This window comes from Fusarium tjaetaba, assembly GCF_013396195.1.
Source record: "Fusarium tjaetaba strain NRRL 66243 chromosome Unknown NRRL66243_c0000183, whole genome shotgun sequence".
Lineage (NCBI taxonomy): Eukaryota > Fungi > Ascomycota > Sordariomycetes > Hypocreales > Nectriaceae > Fusarium > Fusarium tjaetaba.
In genome coordinates this window covers 84,974-105,674 of record NW_023501379.1, presented here as the reverse complement: position 1 = coordinate 105,674, position 20,701 = coordinate 84,974, and the positions used below count along the sequence as shown (strand labels likewise).

Sequence of the window (20,701 nt, the reverse complement as noted above, 5' to 3'; positions counted from 1 at the left end):
CGGTTTCCCGGTTGTGTCATCAAACAAAGTCGAATATAGAGTCGAGGTCGAAGTTACTCATCTAAACGTAGCTCGGAAAGGCCCTTCGACCTTGACATCCCTGATACCTTCCGGCATCAGTCGCAGCCATTCATTCCAGCTCTCGAGGTCGACGTTGTCGTCGTCCAGTCGAATAGACAAGTGTAATTGGGGACTGTTCTCGTACGAAGAGAAACTTCCTCGCGTGGGGCTATTCTGGTACACTGGAGAAAGAAAGATAGACGGAAGCCTCGAGTTGCCCGACATCATCATGTGTAACGGTGAGGGAAAACTGGTTAATACTTCTTTCTCTGGATACTTGTCTTGGACCATTTTGGCGTACTGGGAGAACAAATTCGCATGCAGCTCGGCAGCCGAAAGAGGACTCAAGCGTGCTGCCCGGACTCGCAGTTGTTCAGCAAGGGCCCGAGTGAATGCACAGCGATCAAGATCGTAATAATGCTCTTCTGATACCGAAGCTGCAAGCAGTTCCAGGACGCCCTGTTGTCGAACCATTCTGGAAGATGGGTAGTATGCAGCATCCATAATGATCAACGTATCGGCACAAGCCTCTTCGAGAGTTTGCTGTATACCACCCCACCGGATTGTTGAGGCTTGTTCTGGATTTCGCGAGCTGCCAAGTCTTAGTCAATATCGGTGCAGAAAGGGTTGTAAATGGCATACCTTGCCAGGACCATCTCACGGTTGCCATCGAGGTATGTATGTCCTGCGTAATAGACTATTTTCAACACATCACGCTCATCGCGGTCCTCAACAAACTCGTTGAGCGCCCTTGATAGCCACCTCCATGAGCTTTTGCAGCCGTCAGAGGACGACGGGATAGCTTGAACTTGGAAGTTATAGCGATAATACTTATCAAAAACCTCAGCGAGCTCCCGGACTGCGGTCTGAATTATTGGGACCTCTTCATCGTCTTGCCAAAATAGGAACAGAACCTGCACGGAACTGTATCGATCTCGACTGGGAGTGGAAAGCATACGCCCCACATTGGATTGTAGATCGTTCTTGAAGCTCTCGATGCCAGGTAAGGACAGGGACTTCTCGAGGCGAGGGCCTGATGGCAAAGGAGTACGAATTCGAGCGTCACTTAACGGAGGGCGCCCGGGCAGGTTAGAGCCAGGAGTACTGGAATCGATATCCATCTCCTGAGAATCGTGGAACAAGGCCTGGACATTGGCAATCGCGGGGGCGGGGCTCAGCGGTCGGCCGGCAGCGGCGAGGGAAGGTGCAATATCCTGAATAGTCGGGCTATGCGAGCGATGAAACTTGGTTACGACGTCTTCCCATGTCATATTATGATGACTGGGGTGGCACTACAATAATGGAGGCAAGGGTTGGCAAATAAGTCCATAAAAGAGTTTGTGTGGCATATAGAATGGGTATGACTTACAGCGACTCGTCGCCTCCTACAGTCGATGCACGCACCCAGCTTTCGAATGAGTGCAGCGCGTTCTCTGGACTGCTGAGAAAGGGGCCCGGTCCGTCTCCTGCTCGTGCGGCGGTTGTTAGAGACGTCGGTGCCATCCTTTATAGAGAAAATGGACTGGTGCAGGTTAGGAGAGGTGTCGGCACTGTACGATGTGTTATTGGTCTCTGTGGAGGCCAAGGTAGCGCTAGTGGCCTGAGTTGAGATGGAGGAGCATGTGTCCTTCCTCAGTGGCGGCGTAACTGGGTGGAGGTTGTGGTGAGGATGATGGTGCTGCTGCTGCTGTTGGTGTTGTTCGAACGTATAATGCGCCGGCGAGGTCGGCGACGGTTGGCGGAGCGGGGGAAGCTCATCCGGATTTTGAGCAAGTGAGTGGACGGAGACTGATGCGACAGCTGTTGCAGCGGCGAGAACAGCAGGCAGCGAAGCAGACTGAGCGGAGGGCGACGAAATTGAAGGTAGGGATGGCGTCGGAGCGGTTTCGGATACAGAGGTCGGCTGCGATGGAGATGGAGACGGTGGGGGTTGCGGCTGTTGGTGTTGGTGTTGCATGGGCGGAGCAGCAGGAGCTGGAGAAGCCTCGGTCATGCTGTGGGCGACAGAATTCATGCTGATAGGTAAAGATGTTGAATGAGCGTCAGAACTATTCAAACGCCCATTATCTCAAACTCGAGGGAGAAGAAGGGTTGAAGTAGGACAGAACAGCTCGCAGACCAGGAAAGCCTGCCAATAAGCCAGTTGCTTAGATATGTAACTGTATTGCCAGTGGGTGTGTCAATTGTGTAGGTGCAGGCGCAAGCATACGGCACAGTCTGCACAAGCGATGGGTGCGCAGATATGTGTATAGTACCGTAAATAAAGAAGTGTTCACCCCACTACCAGATATTCCAGCTTCAGCAAATAGAAGCGTCAACAGCGCACAGACAACCGCAGCTTTGCAGGCGCACTGAACGAGTTGTAGAAACTGGCAGAGGAAGATTTGCAAAAGCAACCTGGTCTCGAGATGGTGACCAGCAACTTAGAATGGCCTCTGTGTGGGGAAATCTTGAGTTGGTAAGGCAGAATATTAAACACCCTGGGGCGAACTGAGAGACGCAGAGACAGATGAATAGAAGATCCTGAAATACTGGGCAATTCAATTGACCGCAGCTGAGTGCAGTGAAGCCCGGCGCAAGTAATGTATAGAAATATGGAGCGGAAATAGCAGACCAACGATGATTAAGCCGACGATGAGCTTCACAATTGGACCTTGAACAAGACGAAAACGTATCAACGTCTAGCTAGGTGCGCGCTGCAAAATAGGCAGTGGACGATACCTCGATTCGTTGCAAGACGCGCAGTTTCGGCTGGCTGCTAGCTTGTGGGATCGAAGGAAATGTTTGGTCGGATCAAGGCGATGTGAAGGCGAGATGGGAGTCGTATATACGAAAAGCCGGCCTATGATGTACTAAGACGGATTTCAAGATGTAGTTCAGGTGAGCGCGAAGCGTAAAGGTGAAGCAATGAAGCGAGCCCAGGTCACTTGAACAAGAAGGTGGGATCGAGGGGATGCTAAAGAGAAATAGCTAACAAGAGCAAGAAAAAGACAGCGCAAGTTCATGCCATGGAAAGAGACCGAGAGTGTTCCGTCTTCGCGAAGACTGACCTGAGATGAATGGAGTGGGGTGCAAAGAGGTGAAGAAAGCGGAGGGGAGGGCGTGGGAGAGAAAGCTACAGCTGTGGAACGACCAATCAGACAGTAGCTTGTCTGGTCTCACAAGCGAAAGTGGGATGGGTAGGGGCGTGCGCGGGAGCATTTAGGTACTAACTCACCATGCACGGCGGAGAGGAGCGCTGCTGGTGACAATGCCCGCCAGAGGGGAAGTGGATTTCCCCGGGAAGCAGGAGATCAAAATGAGGTAACTTTTCATGGCAAATGCATGGACTAGGTACCTGAGGTGAGAGTAAGGGACCGGCCCGGGAGTACATTGGCTTGCATTTGGGGGTGCCTGAGATTGGGTAAAATGGAACGATATAAAACGGAGTAGGCTTGACTTTGATGGTCACTGGATTTCTGGAGTAAGGTGGGTTCAAGATCAGTCGAGGTCAGAAGCCGAATATGGACAATCAATACCGAATCGAACGAAGCAACTACCTACCCATCGAAACATCGGCTGAGAGACATACATTTGTTGGGGATTTCTCACGAGCGAGACTGAGATAAGATGCATGTCTCAATCATCACACGAAAAAAAATCAACATTTCTCAAAAGACCAATGACAGATAAGTCGACCGCGGGATGAGGTTCATGAAGCAAGACAAGGTGAGACGATTTAGGCTAGACCCGGCTGTAAATCACGGCCGAGGTGAGCGGTAAATCTCGGTATGAAAATAAAAAATGGCAGCACCTTCCGTCTGGCATCACAATGGTTTATTTAATAAGCAATCAATCTCGAGTCTCGAACGTCCCAAGACTCCAGGAGTAAGGATCTTGACAATAGAACCCAATTGACCAAATCCGCATCCCACTAGACTGGTTAAGCTACAGTAGCGTTACCTGGTTATGTGATGATACGCGGCTCTGGCGGCAAATGCTACCCTTGTTTTCTTTCTTCCTTCCTACCTCTTGCTTGCTTGCTCTGCCCTGTCTGCAAGGGTACTGTACCTTCCCATATTAACATACGCTTGTAACGTGACGACGTGGGCTTCTGTCCCTGCCAATCCAAACATAACATAAGCAAAGGACTTTCCTCGGAATTGCTTTCTTTTTCGGAGGCAGCACATACATCTCGTCCATCTCCCCACTGAGCCCCCTCAAATGTGATCCATCTGTTCTTTAACCGTACCCAAATACGTCGATTTCAACCGCACATCGGCTATAGGCACCTGGCATGTTAAGATCGAGTAACATGTCTGTCAGGCGAGGCGATATCGGCTCAACAGGGCTCTAGTCAACCACTCTGAATATTGGGCCTTTGACTGAGCTGAACGAAGAAGGTTGCGATGTTCAATACTCTAGTCCGTATGAATCCGCCCGCATCAAGCCTCTTCTGACCTGACTGAACGATTGCGATGCACTGATCCATATGCCCATTAACATAACCCCCCGGTCATCTCGAAGAAGCAAATCACCCATATCTTCTGCGAGGCAGAACTGGTGGAGGCATCTATCAGCCAATCTTAAGCCAGCAAAGCAAGAACTCGATCAAAATGTGCTACGCTTGGATCAAGTTCAGAGATCCATATGCTTCGCAAAACCATCTCCCAGTTCAAGTCTATGGTCAGACAGTCTGCGTGTAACCGGTACCACGGACTGATGGATGGCTAAACCCTGTTCGTCGCATGGCATGTCTATGGCACCCTGTGAAGAGATCCGTGCAAGGACCCGTTGTCCAAAACATCTGTTTGACCGGAGGTGCAACACCGAGCACAGACGATACAGCTCCCCTGGCTCCCAGCGTCACAAGCTGGGATGCATCACGCCGTTGCCTTCTTCATCAACGGAAGCGAAGAGCTGTCCAACATTCTCTTTTCCCCCTCTCATTCCCGGTTTCAAGATTATGCCCCAGTGGGATCTTTGGAGTCTGAAATCGTGACTGCAGGCATAGACAATATATCTCATGTTTGCATTTTGTGTTTTCACCTCCATGGGGTGACCGGGTTCCGTCACCGGCGTGTGGGTTGTCTGCAGCCAGCCTCGTCGGCAGCTGCAACCTATGCTAAGACATGCTATGCTTGCATGAGTACTACGGAGTTGAGAGGAACATCAATTGCCCTTTTGTGCTGTCATTGTATTTTGTCCCAAAGCAAAAACAATTAATTGGTGCCTGCTTGGTCGCAACCTATTTATATTGGGTTCTTATTCGGTTACTGATTACTCAAGGCGTTTTATAGGTACATTGGAAACATCGTTGCCAACTCTCTCACTCGCAATATCAACGCTTTTCTTGACGTCAAGCTCGACAGAGATGGTAGACGGCGCTAGGTTTGTGACCTTGCTTCTGTGCTGATACAAGGCCTCGCGAGCCTTGATATGACGTGCAATATTGAATCGACTTTCCCCTTGACCATATTTCTTATATCGAAACAGGCCAAGTGCTCGATGCCGCTGAGGCTCGATACTTACCCGCGGTTAATCACTTACACCTGGACCAGCTCCACGCACCTACCACTCGCACTACTGCGAGTTAGAGCTTGGCTCTCACAAATCGTCCCCATACACTTTAGGACTGCTGGTTCCATAGGCGCGCCTCCATATTGCAGAAGCAGCTCTTAAGCCATCCAAGGAGAAAGAAACCACTCACACTAGCACCGCACGGAGTGTTGTCATTCGCCGCCCGTTGACCCCCGTTCCGGTTCGGTGAGAAGGACGTGTGGCCCGTACCCACGCTACATCAAAGTGATTCGGCTGTAAACTCGGGAAGAGGCACCCCAAACTCAATTTGTCAACCAGGCACGTTGTTTGATGGCGGCTGTTAGTGAACGCTCAGTTTCTTGCTGCAGAGCCCCAGGCACATGGCCAACCGTCCATCATCCGTCATCCCGTTATCCAATTATTGTTAGTTATCACCTCAAGTATTAACCACGCACCCTGTTCTTTGTACGGCATACTGTTCCTTGAGACATGCACGACAGAGCTGCCTTGCACTAAATGTGGAAAGCATAAAATATGTGCAGAAATCCATTACGGCATTACAATTATCAAATCGACTCGATTAGATTGGACCAGCGGTGGCTGAATTCCGCCCAACCTCGACATGAAAGAAATTTTGTCTTTCAGGTGCTTGATCGGCTCACCTCACCCCAGAATTCGTGAAGAGAAATCATCGGCAGCTAAAGGACCTATGTAGACCCAATATCACTATCAGGGGTCCCTACTGGTCGAGTCCTGTGCCAATTCTCCGCCCCCGTGCTCACAAACCAAAGCAAGGGCCCGGTCTTTTCTTCTTTTCTTCTTGATGAAGCCTGTGGGCCTAGCATCTGGGGCAGGTTAACAGATTCACCGAGGTTAAGTCGAATGCTACGAAGCAAAGCCGCTCACCTCGTAAGTGCTTGCAATATTCCTGCGGATGTTGAGAACAGTTGTGAATGTACGGTAATTGACCTTTATTCACATGGCCACACACATTGTCAGTTGGATATTGGTCATTCTCTCACATATTTATGAGCATAGAAAGCCCATATATGATCCCATATTCATAGCTTGAATCATTTTATGTCTCAGTATTCCTGTAATGTGGTGTATGCCACCTCTTGGAACAAAGAGGGTGTTGTGATACACATCAAACTCTCTTTCACCCCAGTCGAACCTTGCTCCGGGTCTTCACCGAGATCTTTTCGACATCATCAGATCTGGTCCACTTTTCAGTTCTCGTTGTTGGTCCAAGCTGGAGTAAGGACCGTTGATTCATCGGCACCATGTTCCTTTTTGACGGATGAGCAACCGACCCCGACGTGACTCTAAGTCCTTCACAATAGGCCAATCGGTGTTACGATCTCCACCAAGCACATTAGATTCACCGATACAAGGCGTCTTCAACCGGCGGGAACAGTACGAATGCTCTTTATTTCACCACTTCGACTGGCATTAATTGGGTCGAGAATGTTAGACTTACATACGAAGCTGACACATTTGAAGACCATGGCATCTGACGAGCTCTCACCTTCTATTCACACCATTAGCACGACGCTTGGCATATTTCCAGATCACCGCATGTTGAGCTGGTACATACATACCACACAGCTGTTGAACGTCAGGCAGTGACTCCGGACTTGTCTCCGGTGCTGGTTCCCGAATATCGAAAGGCACTTGCCGGACTGGGCCCCGTACCCATACGGGATTGGACAGGGCTTTCGTCTTATCGGTTCATCGTAGGCCGAGAAGACCGTCCCGGTACCGCTCTTAGGCATCCGTAGTGGGAATGACCGCGGCATAACTAACTGTCGCCTGTATTTGAGTATACACGGAGTCTGGAGACTTTTCGATGTGCATCATGGCTGCTGCCTTCCACGAATCGAGACCTACAATGACAGAAATCCTGGGTCTTTTCGAGCTCATAGAGACTGCATGGTGATAATGTAAGTCGATCGGCATCCTTTTGAGATACCGCTCAGGTGATCTTCGGTATTCTTGAATCAAGCATTTGAGTGAGTTGTACGCTTTATGAGCCCGAGCACGTTCACGGTTCGATTTCGTACGATATTTCAATGATCGAAAAGGTATACTACTCGTATTGGCATCATGCTACATGACATGCGACCAGCTATTCCGGCAGCGATGCTTCATGACCATTGGAAAAAAAGAATATACAAGAAGGCGCACACAGGTTATTATCTTAATAAATGGGATATAGATTCCTGCCACTAGTTAACCCATTATAATCACCATTTCTGATTCTTGGTCCATGGGGAGCTTACAAGCTCCCCCTTATCATTCTTACTTGTCCCAATCTCATCACGTTTGTCATCGACCAATCTCCCCCATTCAAGCAGTAGTCTGAAGAGGTAGACTTCTTTATCCTTTTCTCCTAACGCTTGGTTTGCCCACTTGGCGCCCTGCTGTGCAATCCAGGCCCCATCCTTGGCCAACCCCTTCATGTCAGTGTCGCGCCCATTGAGGTATGCTTTCTTCTGTGTACCAGTAAAGTATGTCAGGGTGGTGTGCAATCCCTGGTAACGCGTATCGATTGGCACGAAATGTAGCCAGGGAATCAGGCGATCGCTATACCACGTACGAAAGATGGTGGAGATAAAAGGCACGCTCTTTGAGCGGAGCACGCGGAGAAGGTCGGGTGGCGGGCCGTAATCCTTATCCAAGAGGAGGATATAGCGGTATTCGAGGGGTTCCTGGTCTTGAGCTTCGTTGACGATGGGATATGTCTGATGAAGAAGCTCACAATTGGGGCCTCTGCAACCTGTATAATTGTTCATGCCCACACTCGATGGAAGGACAAGATTCGCTTCCGTAATTGGTACCTTTTCATGTCGGTATACTGATGGGTCTTTCGCTGTTGGGAGAACCATTGAGACCTTATCCTCGGGATTTTGGTTTCCCAGCATATGAAGGAGCCGAAATTTATGATTGCCGCGCAAGGCTTGGTCTGAAACAACGCCATTATCAGTTTGACCACGCCAAAACATGGCGTCGTAGCGACGGTCGAAGTTCCAGCCTATATCAAGTCTGTCGTCATCTTCCTGTGGAAGAGGTATTAGGATGTCACTGAACGGCTCCGACTTGGAGAACCCAAACAATGGCAAGAGGTCCCTGATTGGTTCCGCATGAGGACTTGAGAGAGACATGCCATGGAGGTACTTGAGATCAGGCTGGAAGCAGTACTGAAGTGACCGTTCCCAGTTGACCATCAGTTGCGCCTTTGAGTGCCTTCGTACGCAGTCGGCGCAAAACTCTCCAATGTTCCAGTGCGGGTTGGTCCGAGTTCGTGATCCAGGGGGACATGCTTCAACCTGCATCTGACGATAGCTGGCTGGGCTTATTAAAGATGGCTCTTTGATTTGGGGATAATCTGGCAGCGCTGGTAGAGGGGCGGCCACAGGAGTCTCTGCAGATCTGGCTTCCTTAATCTGATCTGCGTCATCTTCTTTGGCTGCCCTTTTCGATATCAGATTGACGATTGGGGTCAGGTCAGCTCTGTTGTGCCCATTCGCCATCTCCCATGATGGAAGAATCCGTGGCGTAATTCCCAGATTAACTGGAAAGAGCATGTCAGGGAGAAATTTGGCAAACTTGTTGATGGTTACGACGAGGCCGTCCAGCACCTCGGCATCATGACCAGTGACTTCAGGCAGCCTCGATGCATTACCGTCCTTGATACCGATTGTATGAACGCCAGGAATCTGAGACAATATGGAAGCTCGTTGTCGAAGTTTGTTGGGTTGGATGGCTCGGAAGGGGGCCAAATCTTGGTCGATCTGATCGAATTTATCAATGACCACGGTATTTTTGGCCAGGTCATACCAATCTGCAAATGCCGGAGGAGGATCCCGTCCTTCATGTCGTTCCTTATAGATCTTGTGAGCAATGGGAAGACTCCCACTCGTGCTCGCTTCCTGCATCCAGCGGTCTTGCCTGATATTGGCTCTGTAAATGAAGTCATTGACAGGATGACGCTTGAAAGTCTGCGGATCCGACTTGGCAATGAACACAGTAGTGCCCACAACAAGGCCAACGAGGAGAGCCATGAGAACGAATCTTCTGATGAAGATGACAGATTGAATACCATGAGTGTATGTGAAAATGATCATGCCAAAAGCAATGAAGTAAAGTGGGGTGATCTCATCAAGGCGTGTAGGGTGAAGGTAGTCACCGTAGTTGAAGATGTTATGACAGGCCTTTGCTGTTCCCACCAGAAAAGTGATGATAGCGGATGGTGTAAGTGGCGATGTCTCGCAGACCCAGAACGTAGCTGAGATCGTTAGTGCTGCAAAGGCAACACTGTCGACGATGATATCAAAGCCGTAAAGAAAGCCAAACCCAGCGTGAAGCACAGAAGACCCCCTGAAAAGCCTGCTCCCCATCCACACGAGGCTCATCGATATCGAAGATAGCGTCAAGACCGTACCCAAGGTCCGTAAACGCAGCTTAGCGGTGCGCGACCAAGCGAGCAAGCGCCAAAGGAGAATCACGATGATGGCATCAAGCACAAGTCCCATACACTGCAAAGCAAGGGTTGATCGTTTGCTCTCGAGTAGTTCAAAGCAGTAGTATGTGGAGCGTGTTATGCGGCTTGTAGCGTAGTATGTGCCGGTAGAAAACACCACGAGACTGAACACCGCCATACTAAGCATAACTCTTGGGCCACTGAACCAGTCGACCAAGTCATCAAAGCATGAACGCCAGGGATCATCAGGGTCTTCTGGTGGTGGAAAGCCCCATTTCCTTCGCGAGGTGAAGATTTCGTAAGCGAAAAAGAGTAGTGGTAGAAAAGACTGGGCGATTGTGAGCTTCGCTACGATACATCTGTCATACAGGGCATAGTCTCACCTCGAGGCCAGGAGTTGCACATTGTTGCTGATAATTGACACGATGGAATATTTCCAGCCTCAATACAATGCATAATACAAGCATTGGGAGGGAAAGTCTTCTTGGCCTTCCAGGAAGATGTGTGTTCTGCCCCCTTCGAGCATCATGTGTGCCGTCAAGTAAAGAGCCCTGGCGACGATGCGTTGTGAAGCGTCCATCTGCGCCAGGAAACCACTTGGTTATATAGCTGACTCCATAGCATAATATTCCAGAAAGAAGAAATACAAGAAATGATGATAGTCTCGGACTCTCTAAGTAATATCTCACGTTAGGTCTGGTTGCATATCTGGAATGCCCGGGCTATGACAAACCTGTTAGAGAATGGCGCTCAAGGGTTTGAGATATGTAAAAGAATGAAGAGGCAGCACTATAAACAGAATTAGCTATTATAAGTTTTAGGACTCGATAATGAGAGGAGAAGTGTACCATAAGGCAAACAGTTGAACCACTGTATCTCCGGCCATGATGGCTTTATCAGCGCCCTCAAGGCCAAGATAGACTGAAACAAGGAATATTTAAGCTTGAAAACACCTCCAAACCACTCATGTCATCGCAGTCTGGCTTTTGACTCTCAACCAAAGCATAGATATTAACTCCAAGTCAGTATTTTCATCACTCGCAGTTTCATATCGTCGTCATGATGGAGAAAACACAAGACAGCACCCCTGCTCAGTTCTGGCTGATTATCAGGGGACTGCTGACGAACACCCCTGAAAATTACCTAAGCTGGCTTTTATTCGCTGAGCGTTCTGAATACAGCGGTTTGAATCACCAACGGTCCACCAAAGTTTAGGGGCATCATGGCTACCTAACCTTACCACTACCTAATCTGATAACGACTTTAAACCTGCATGTGATGTAACAGCTCAAGCTCAAGCTTCATCATGGCCGGCCTCAATGACGTGCCCTTCATCAAGGGTCTTGCCGTGCCCTCTGTATGTGCTCTGATCACATTTCTTGGCTATTTCTCCCAGTTTCTCTTCCACTACTCGACGTCTCTCGAACCAGGTCCTCCCTCGCGCCGCGAAACCATCATCTTCAACACCCTCCTCTTCACACTATGGTTGACGTACTACCGAGCCGTAACCGTCGACCCGGGCCGATATATATTCAAGGACCGTGTCATTGACGCTGATGGGCAGCGATGGTGTAACAAATGTGCGGCGCCGAAACCACCTCGGGCGCATCATTGTCGCCACTGTGCGAGATGTGTTCCCAAGATGGATCACCATTGTCCTTGGACTAGAAACTGTGTATCAATGACTACCTTTCCACACTTTCTACGCTTCTTGGTATATACAAACATATCACTCTGGATGCTTGGCTACTTCCTCTGGCAACGCTTCTCTAAGATCTGGGAACATCGAAACCTCCCTGCATACCTAGGGCCTAGCTTATCCGGACTAGTCGGACTGTCGCTGATTGCAATCGTCAACTTCTTTACCACTGTCGCTTTGGGTATCATGCTCATCAACACTGCTAGGTCATGGATATTCAACCAGACTATGATAGAAGGATGGGAGCAAGAGCGCCATGAAGCTCTCATGGATAAGGGACCTAAGGATTGGTGGGACATTACAGGCCCCGATGGCGAGAAAGTGCGCTTCGAAAGACTTGAGTTCCCCTACGATATCGGTTTCTTTGGCAATATGGCCCAAGCAATGGGCACCCGCAACATGCTCATGTGGTTCTTCCCCCTCGGAGGAAATCCCACCATCGCTAAGGATGGCACTGGCTCAGGCTGGGAATGGGAAGAGAATGGCTTCAACCGCGTCGAAGGACTTTGGCCTCCTCCCGATCCCGACAAGATCCGCCGAGCTGCAAGAGGTTGGCCTGCTGCGAATCGTGACTACGCTGAGGAGCTTCGCCAGGCGAGCATGAGCTCCAGCGAGTTCAAGGCTGAGTTTCTCAAGCGGAAGGCCGACGATGAGAAACGCAAGAGACATCTCATGGCGGAACTTGAAGAGGTTGATGACTATGATATGTATGACGATGAAGAGTATGACCGTGAATTCGATCAAGATCTTGGATGGGTGAACTCGGATGGCGATAGACTGCGGGATTATGGTGTTGATGAGGAAGAGTCAGAAGCGGAAGCAGCAGACGAAGATGTGCCCCTAGCCGAGCTCATGAGAAGACGAAAAGTGCTCCAGCGAGATATTTCAGATGATTAGATGACAGGCATGTATAATAGAGTATAAAAGTTCAAAGTCAAAGTATTTAACCCCTTCTAAAAATCTGTAATCTTCTTGCAATGAATATGAATATCTTCGTTCATCAGTCCGTCCCAGAACGACCCTTCCTACAAACGCTTGCCTAAAGCATCAAGAAAAGAAAACCAAAGCCAAACTCGGCCGTGATTTCTTTGCGGCTTTCTACACACCTCGGTTGCCCAGCACAGTCTTGTTCGTTTGTATACAACAGAAGAAAGCACACACTGTCATATATCATCCCTCCTCTTCTCTTGCGCGCTGCGATTTGTGGCAGGTAATGCAGGTGCAAAAGTCTAACTAGCCCATCGAGATTGTCTCGTCAAAGTTCTTTTTCGACTCCTTAGTAACTTCGTGAAGCATAAACTCGTTATGTCGACTACCAGTCGTCGTCATCCTCCTTTTCCTTTTGCATAGCATTCTTCCTAGCCAGCAGAGCATCTGCCAAGCTACCACCCAAGCTGGGTGTCGGTGTGCTGCTGCGGCTATCTCCTCCGTTGGGCGTATTAAGGCTCATGCCAGAGTCACGCTGCTGAAGCTCAGCAGGCTTACGGTTAGCAGCAGGACGCTTGGCTGGGGGCGCAGGGGGTGTTGGCTTGGATCGCGGAGGAGCCGGAGGAGCTCGAGGTGCAGGTGGAGCTTGTTCCTCGACATAAGCTGCAGGGACCCAAGCCTGTTGTGCCGTTTGAGGGTTCTTGGCTAACCACCAACCTAGATAAACATGTTAGTAATGCTCCGATTTCCGATGCCAAAGGGCCAAACTTACCATTGGATTCCTTCTGCACAATCTCAACGATCTCATTAGCAGTGATAGTGAGCTCGTTTTCTCGTTGTCCAGCAAAGTCATACAAGACCTTGGCCATCACCTTGGGCGGGCTTGGTGGACGTGCTGCAGCAGCAGGAGGAGGCGGTGGTGGGGGTGCACGTCCAGCGCCACTAGCATTGCGAGTATGGCTTGGGAGAGCGTTGTGGGCAGCAGGAACTGGAGTAGCAGCGTTCGCACCAGGACGAGGAGCGATACGAGGAGTGCTTTGGGTGGCGGCAGCGGGAACAGCGGCAATATTGGAGACAGCAGCTGGTGGTTGAGGCACGGCTCGACCTGCCCCTGGTCTAGGCTTGGCAGTTCGGTTGCCCTGAATGCGAGAAGGTCGACCGTTAGGGCCACCAGGCTTGATCAGCTTACCTCGAGTGATGGGGCGAGGAGGTACCGGCTTGCCCTTGGGTGTAGGTCTAGAGATGGAGCTCGGTGGCTCACCGGGCTGTGTGTGAACAGCACCACTCTTGTAGTAATCAACTGGAAGCTGTGAATCCTTCAAGACCTTAACCTGCTGCATCTTGCCGGGCTTCTTGGCATACTCGATTGTCTCAGCGATCTTAAGGTTGAATCCACCGGGCATCACTCGCTGCATCTGAGTAAACATTTCTGTCTTGAACATACAATTCATCAGGGGGTCAGGTTCCTGAGGGGAGCCAATGCCAAGCGAGAACCAATCATCGCGCGCTGATGAGGCACCGATGAACTTAATGGCTCCCAAAGGCACTGCTTTCTCAACCGAGATTTGTGGGTGGCCATTCACAAGCATTTGAGCAATGATATAGAACTTGTTGGTGGTGACGACGATAATTCGAGGGCTTGCTTTACTGGATCGACCAAATTTGGCCTCCAGAATCTCAGCACGGCATGAAAATACCGCCTTTTCGTTTGTGCCAATACTGGCAGCGTTGCGAATCTGGGCTCCAGGGCCGGTGCTTGCATTGACACCCAGGTAGTCGCCAAGGAATCGTCGGGAACCCAACAAACTCATACGGCGTCTCTCCTTGCGACCTCCAAGAACCTGGTGGCCATGGTCACGAAGCTGAAGGTACTCTGCTCCGGTTCGCTTCTTTCGCCAGAATCGCTGAATTCGGGTGGCCGACTCGGCTCGGTAGGCAAGGTAAGCCCTCCACATGCGCTGGATTCGCGTAGCCATGTTGTGCCAATATCTGTCTCTCATATGCTCGAGGGCAAAGAGCGTCTCGGGGGCTTTGATGAAGGCCTTGGTGACACCCATTTGCCACTCTTCCTTAGGAATGCTGGTATCCTTGAGAATCTGCTTTACGGCAGCCTCAGTTGTTCCCTCCCAAGTGAATTCACCAGCGTATGAGGTAGCAGGAGACAAGAGGAAGAATCGGTCAACGAACTTGTCGAAATCTTGACGGTAAGCAAAACCGGCACGACGAATTCGAACGTTTTCTTGAAGACCAAGATACTTGATCTGATGCAATACATTGGGGCTGTTATATTCTGTTGGCGACTTGTTCTCGTTGGGCTTGATGGTACGGATATATGAGGGCTGACACTTCATCAACGTCTCGACCAGGGCATTGGCGGAAGCTCGGATGCGATCGCCTGCAGAAGGAGGTTGCTTTCGGTTATCTTGGTCAACGGGCCGAGGGAACAGGGTATGAACAAATTGGTTTCCACTGTGCTGGAAGAGATTCAAAAGCCCCTTGAGAAGCTGATCCTTGTTCTTATCCGTAATACCTTCGACAGTATAGGTGACATCACCAGCGTAATGCTTGATGATGAAGTTTCCTTGCCGAGGGGTAAGATGGGCGTGAGACATGCCGTTGATACTCTGCATGAATGTGCGATCGCAAGCAGCGGGGTCAGCGTGTGCAGTCTTGGTGGCATCCTTCATAGCAGAGAAGATACCAACTGGCCGGATCTGTTCGATAAGGTCACACACAATCTTGTTATCGAAGTACTTGATGGGGGTCCATTGAATTTGTTCCCTGGCATATTCCTCCTGCTCGGCCTTGAGAGTCAGTTGAATGAAGATCTGTTGCAACTTCTCGTTGACGTAGTTGATGCACAACTGCTCGAAAGTGTTCTTCTCGAAAATCTCGAATCCGTAGATATCCAGAATACCGATTGTATTGGTTGTCGGTTGCCTCGCCTTGAGAGACTTGTTGATGCGCTCGACGATCCAGTCGAAGAGGTTGCTGTAGATGGCCATTGCCAGAGCATCTCGGGTAGCCTGTGCTTGGGCAGGGTTGGCTGGCGATTCGATAACTTCGCCATTTCGAGGTGTCAGGATTCGGATTGTGATACCGCTGATGAGCTGATCAGGGGTAACTTCTAACAGGTAGGCGGCAAAGTCAACCACTGATCGATCGATAACCTCTGCGTAGCCGCCCTGGTCCTCCTGAAACTGGATATTTCCAACCCATAGAATAGCCGCCAGCATTCGAAAAATTTCATCTTGCTCAGCCTGAGTAAGGCCAATAACCTTCATGGCATTAAGCGTGTCCTGAAACTCGGCGAGATCATCGATGCCGTCTACGTCCAAGCATTTTGATCGGCTGGTATAGACGTAGGTCTCGGGTTTTTGAACGCCGAATGTTTCTCGGTATTGTTGTGAGGCGCCCTTCGCGAATTGGTAAAAGATATGGAAGTTTCGCTCGTTCGTGATCTGGCCCACCACTCGTGACTTTTCCAGGAGGTAGTTTGTGATGTCGGCACCCACGGGTTCGCCCTGGGCGTTGAAGTAGATCTGTAGATACTTGCCGAAACGCGAGGAATTGTTGTTTCGAAGAGTTTTTGCATTTCCGAAAGATTCTAGTAGGGGGTTGGTTGCCAGCACCATGTCCTTGATCTGCTTGATGTCTCCGGATTCTCCACCAGACACACTAGCAATGTACTGCATAATGCGCTTGGCCGCCTCGGTCTTTCCGGCTCCTGACTCTCCTGAAATAATGACACACTGGTTGTCGCTGTATGCCTTCATGTTGTAGTATGAGGCCTCGGCGATAGCGAAGACGTGCGGTGGCATCTCGAGTCGGTTCTTGCCCATGTAGCTCTCGAGGACCTGGTCGGTATAGATGCCCAGGTCCCTGAAAGGGTTGACTGAGACCAACACATGGCCAATGTAGGTATAAATTTCGCGGCCCTCGAATCGCTTCTTCAAATTCTCGTTGATGGCTTCGTTGGAGACTTTGCTCAGCAGAGTCAGATCGGAAACACCAATCTCCTTCTTCTTGGTTGTCTCAAAGGTGGCCTTCTTAGGCTTCGCGCCTCCGCCTGCGCCGTCCGCGGCTGCACCGGCGCCCTTGTTCTTAGGGCGTCTTGATATTCCCTGAGAGTTGAGTAAAAGTTGTCAGTCAAAAAAGACACCGATATTGAGGATTGGCACCGTACCATGATGTGCGACTTATGGGGGAGAGAGTGGGGAGGGGGGAAGCGAGAGAGAGAGAGTTAGTATTGGATTTGTATCTCTACGGGCATCAGAAAATTAATCCCGTGTTGAATAATTTAAGGCCTCTGGTGTGAAAAAGCCAGAGAAGAAAATGCGAAGTTTAATTCCAAAGGAGAGAGTCTGGAAGCTTAGGTAGGTTTGGTGTGGCTGGAGACGACTGGACTTGGGAGGTTGTGTTCAGTGATGATCTGGTGCCTGACGGGTGACGAAACGCCGACAATTTTCCGCCCGGCACAGCCCCCTAGATTACTGTGCAGCCTTACGCAATAGGTGGCGGTAGCAAGTGTTAACGTCTGGCTTACCTACCTACCTTAATTGTATGAAAACGCGCGGCAAATAAAAGTCTGCTCTAGGCAGCATAGATCGCAAGAATTTGAGGTGAAATTGTTTATTGAGTTCTTTTGCGGAGATCTAGGGATGATTCTAATGATATCCCGACTCGGCCATCCCTGCGATAACGAATATTGCCTTGCTTTTTACTCGCTCATGCCCGATGTGTCGTCATTGTGCAGTGGGATAATAGGTATTATCAGGGAATGATATCCATCTTGGGTTGCTATCCAAGTCTTGAAAATCTAATAGTGAGCAGTCGACTCATATCCCGACTATTTAAGCGAGAGACGAAGGAGTTTGTTATCAATTGTTGGAGTGTAAGGTATTTTGCAGGGGTACTGAGGAATATGGCTGGGGTGGGTTTGACAAAGATGACTTGACCAGACGGTTTTCGTCAGTAGCAATTCGAGCCCAGTAGGTACAGATAGATACCTACCTAAGCAGTCAACTCGAGTACCAGACGCTCCTCTGTGAAAACAAACATGCTTCAACATACTAGATTTTACTCAGATTCAGCCGCAGCGAATTGGTCTAACCACCACGTCTCATTCCTTGAGATAGAACAAGGCTCGCTGTGGAGTTAAGACAAAAGATGTCAAAGCATAAGTTGGACGAGAGTTTATCAGAAACAGTAGGCTCATACAAACAGCATTTGTCTATGCAATCAATCGCCAATAGTAAATTCGAGTGGCTTTTATCCACCAGATGCTCCGTTCATCTCCAGCTTCAAGCGTCTTGGCCTGCATTTAGTCCCCGCCAAACAAGCTCCAGACCGATCTCTTATCCATCATGATGGTATCACCAACGGAAGAACAAAACATCCGCCCAGGAACAATTAAGAATCTGATTCAATTCAGTTTAGCCAGCCACTGATCGTCCAATCCCCTGTCCTCTGACGCGCAGCTTACAGTAGTGAGCTTCCTGGTTGCGGGGTAGCAACAACCAAAGGTGGCATGCTCACTAAACAGGTGAGCGACCCAAGCCAACCACGCCCGACGAAGCATCCAATGCGCATAAACATGGCCTTGCGCTGTCGTATCAACGGCCCATTCTGAGACCTTAGCTTGAGATTGTTGGAGTAGATAAACTTAAGACCGCCGCATCCGTTTCTTCTGAGACCTGATTACCTCTTTCTTCTCCAAACTCTATCGCAACCACTACACCAGTACTTACTTACCACTTACCTACCTTACCTATCCACACATTACTCTGAACTTGACTACCCTGTTTACCAAGCTTACGCTTATACAACACCATCATGGCCGACACTGAACAGCAGCCCAAGCTCGTTGACGAGTCTCCTATCTCTCCTGTAGAGCGAAGAAACTCCCTAGAAGCTCACCTCAAGCACCGCCCCGAACGCTCCGAGCTCGTAGATAGTCAGGAGTCCCTCACATTGCATCCTTGCGCGTACAATACTGACATGCGACAAACAGAGAACATCCTTCCAGCCTCTACGGCAGCGCCAGGCCTCCAGGCGCATCAGAAGGAGGTGAGTCTGCCCTAAAACCATTGAGCCACAGTCGCTGACGTCTCCACAGCTTGAGAAGCACATGCTCGAGGATAAGCTTAACGACAAGATCTCACACCGTCCAGACCCAGAGGACCTCATTAAGGAGGGCGTCTTGCATGACGACCCACGTACTGTTGCCCAGGACGAAGCAGCCAAAAAGTACGAAGAGGCCATCGAGGACGAGTATGCCAAGCGTGAAGGTGGCGCTTGAGCATGATGTCATGCGACGGGGTCATGAGCCTCGGTACTCATGATGCCAGAAATGGAAATATTTTTTTGGTAACGAAATGACCTGACTGTGAATGGATGGTTGTGTATACAAACGATATGGAATGAATGGGCACTATTAGGCCTTTGCTTGGGCCGTGGTAATTGCTATAGTATATTGAACACTGCCAGATTCTGAAATGCCCAAAGCCTCACACGACTGTGTATTACCACGAAGCTTGGGGTGTGAGGATACAACTCTGACTGCTGTCCACACACCATTTGGGCAGAGACAAAGTCATTGATCCGCAGAAAGTGGGAATTCCATCTCATCTTTTTACAGTCTAAGCCATTTTAATAATAAATTCCAACGTGGAGAACCTTTTCAAAACACTTCCAAAGTGGAGGAGACACTGCATATCAGAAGCTCTAAAACCCCTGCCACGGGTTGGGCTGCAGGTACCGAGCGGGAGGGAACCCAAGGGCCCCATCCACTCGCAGAGACCCAACCCAACCCGTCACACCATCAGTAAATTTTTGGTGTCTTGGACCCTTTTTTGAAATTTCCAAAAATCAAGGAAAAAGCACAGATGAAATTAAAAAGGAGCTGAAACAGCTTAAAGGTGTGTTGGAAAATTTGTTCCATGGTCTCAAATTGGGTCGCTATAATCGGACCAGTCCGACGGGCCGTCTCATATCTCATCCAGCCATCTCGACTTGTTAGAGGTCAAGACGGGAGATTTGGCCCTTCTAAAAAATTCAGCGCGGACCACAAAGTGTCCGACGCTCGAATCGTAAAAGTACAAAAGATGATACAATCAGTAGGGGGAAAAAGGAAAAAGAAAAACAGTCTCGGCTCAAACCAGCCCGTCCCAGAGTCTATCAATCTTGGTTATCGTTGTGCAACCCATGCTCTCTAATCCATAATACATCGCCATGCTGCGCTCAATCTTGCCTCATGTCTCCAAATGTCAAAACGCCTGTCTATGTTGTGTATATCCCATATCCGTTACATGTCGCTGTTCGAAATCGATGAAACATAGGAAATCGAAGAACTGGCTGTGGCCAAGTGTTGTTTAGATCCTCGTATATGCGCCAGAATATTTTGGTGCTGGCGAGTCTTTCTCGTACGAAACCTTGTTGTGGTTGATGACCAAGTTTCGACCAGAGCTGGCGACTTGTGTAGTGTGCTTGTCTGTATCAAATATTAGAGTGGGGCTATGGGATGAAAGAGCCCGGAGACTCGGTGGTAGGTAACTTACCAGCACCGTACTCGCGGTAATCGCCAGGAGAAAGAGATCGAGGCGTTGTGCTGGTTGAAGAGCTGTACGAACCAGAAGAGTAGCTGTAAGAGCTGGAGATGGAAGGCTCCTTGGTGCTCTGGTGGATCTGGACAGTGTAAGGGGAGCTCATGGTTGCGGTTGTGTTTGGTTGCAAGGGGTAGTTGTTGTTGGTGAGAGTTGTGTTGTAAATGTTGATCGAATGGCTGGTGGTTGAAAAGTTAATCTTGTCTGTTCTTTCAAGGCTTTGTATTGTGAGTGTTTGGTGGGAATGAAAAAGGGAAATAGCAGAGGAAGAAGGGGTCTATATGTATTTGAAGCTTTATGATGAGAAATGGTAGTACGTACTCAGTCATTTGTAAGTGGATTTAGCCCAAGACCTCACTGCCTGGAGGACAAGGGTTACCTGGCAAAGCGCAAGGCATCTCGCACGCT

General features: G+C 49.5%; 6 protein-coding genes across 6 annotated transcripts; 2 read left to right on the top strand and 4 right to left on the bottom strand.

Annotated features, from left to right (window-relative positions):
• Window positions 1-57: 57 nt before the first annotated feature.
• FTJAE_8487 (uncharacterized protein) lies at window positions 58-2,074 on the bottom strand (the record flags this gene model as incomplete). The annotated part of the gene is made up of 3 exons (XM_037355308.1): window positions 58-652; window positions 703-1,352; window positions 1,430-2,074. 3 exons carry the CDS (start codon window positions 2,072-2,074, stop codon window positions 58-60), a joined length of 1,890 nt encoding a protein of 629 aa, XP_037204466.1.
• Window positions 2,075-7,826: 5,752 nt separating this feature from the next.
• FTJAE_8486 (capsular associated protein) lies at window positions 7,827-10,643 on the bottom strand (the record flags this gene model as incomplete). The annotated part of the gene is made up of 2 exons (XM_037355307.1): window positions 7,827-10,422; window positions 10,513-10,643. The coding sequence occupies 2 exons, from the start codon at window positions 10,641-10,643 to the stop codon at window positions 7,827-7,829; spliced, it is 2,727 nt and encodes a 908-aa protein (XP_037204465.1).
• Window positions 10,644-11,369: 726 nt separating this feature from the next.
• FTJAE_8485 (palmitoyltransferase PFA4) lies at window positions 11,370-12,659 on the top strand (the record flags this gene model as incomplete). Its single annotated transcript, XM_037355306.1, has 1 exon — window positions 11,370-12,659. The coding sequence occupies one exon, from the start codon at window positions 11,370-11,372 to the stop codon at window positions 12,657-12,659; it is 1,290 nt and encodes a 429-aa protein (XP_037204464.1).
• A 415-nt stretch (window positions 12,660-13,074) lies between these two features.
• On the bottom strand, window positions 13,075-16,878 carry FTJAE_8484 (myosin-1; the record flags this gene model as incomplete). Its single annotated transcript, XM_037355305.1, has 3 exons — window positions 13,075-13,406; window positions 13,462-16,813; window positions 16,876-16,878. The coding sequence occupies 3 exons, from the start codon at window positions 16,876-16,878 to the stop codon at window positions 13,075-13,077; spliced, it is 3,687 nt and encodes a 1,228-aa protein (XP_037204463.1).
• Window positions 16,879-18,524: 1,646 nt separating this feature from the next.
• FTJAE_8483 (uncharacterized protein) lies at window positions 18,525-18,990 on the top strand (the record flags this gene model as incomplete). The annotated part of the gene is made up of 2 exons (XM_037355304.1): window positions 18,525-18,758; window positions 18,808-18,990. The coding sequence occupies 2 exons, from the start codon at window positions 18,525-18,527 to the stop codon at window positions 18,988-18,990; spliced, it is 417 nt and encodes a 138-aa protein (XP_037204462.1).
• A 1,072-nt stretch (window positions 18,991-20,062) lies between these two features.
• Window positions 20,063-20,399, bottom strand: FTJAE_8482 (uncharacterized protein; the record flags this gene model as incomplete). Its single annotated transcript, XM_037355303.1, has 2 exons — window positions 20,063-20,181; window positions 20,249-20,399. 2 exons carry the CDS (start codon window positions 20,397-20,399, stop codon window positions 20,063-20,065), a joined length of 270 nt encoding a protein of 89 aa, XP_037204461.1.
• Between the last annotated feature and the right edge of the window lie 302 nt (window positions 20,400-20,701).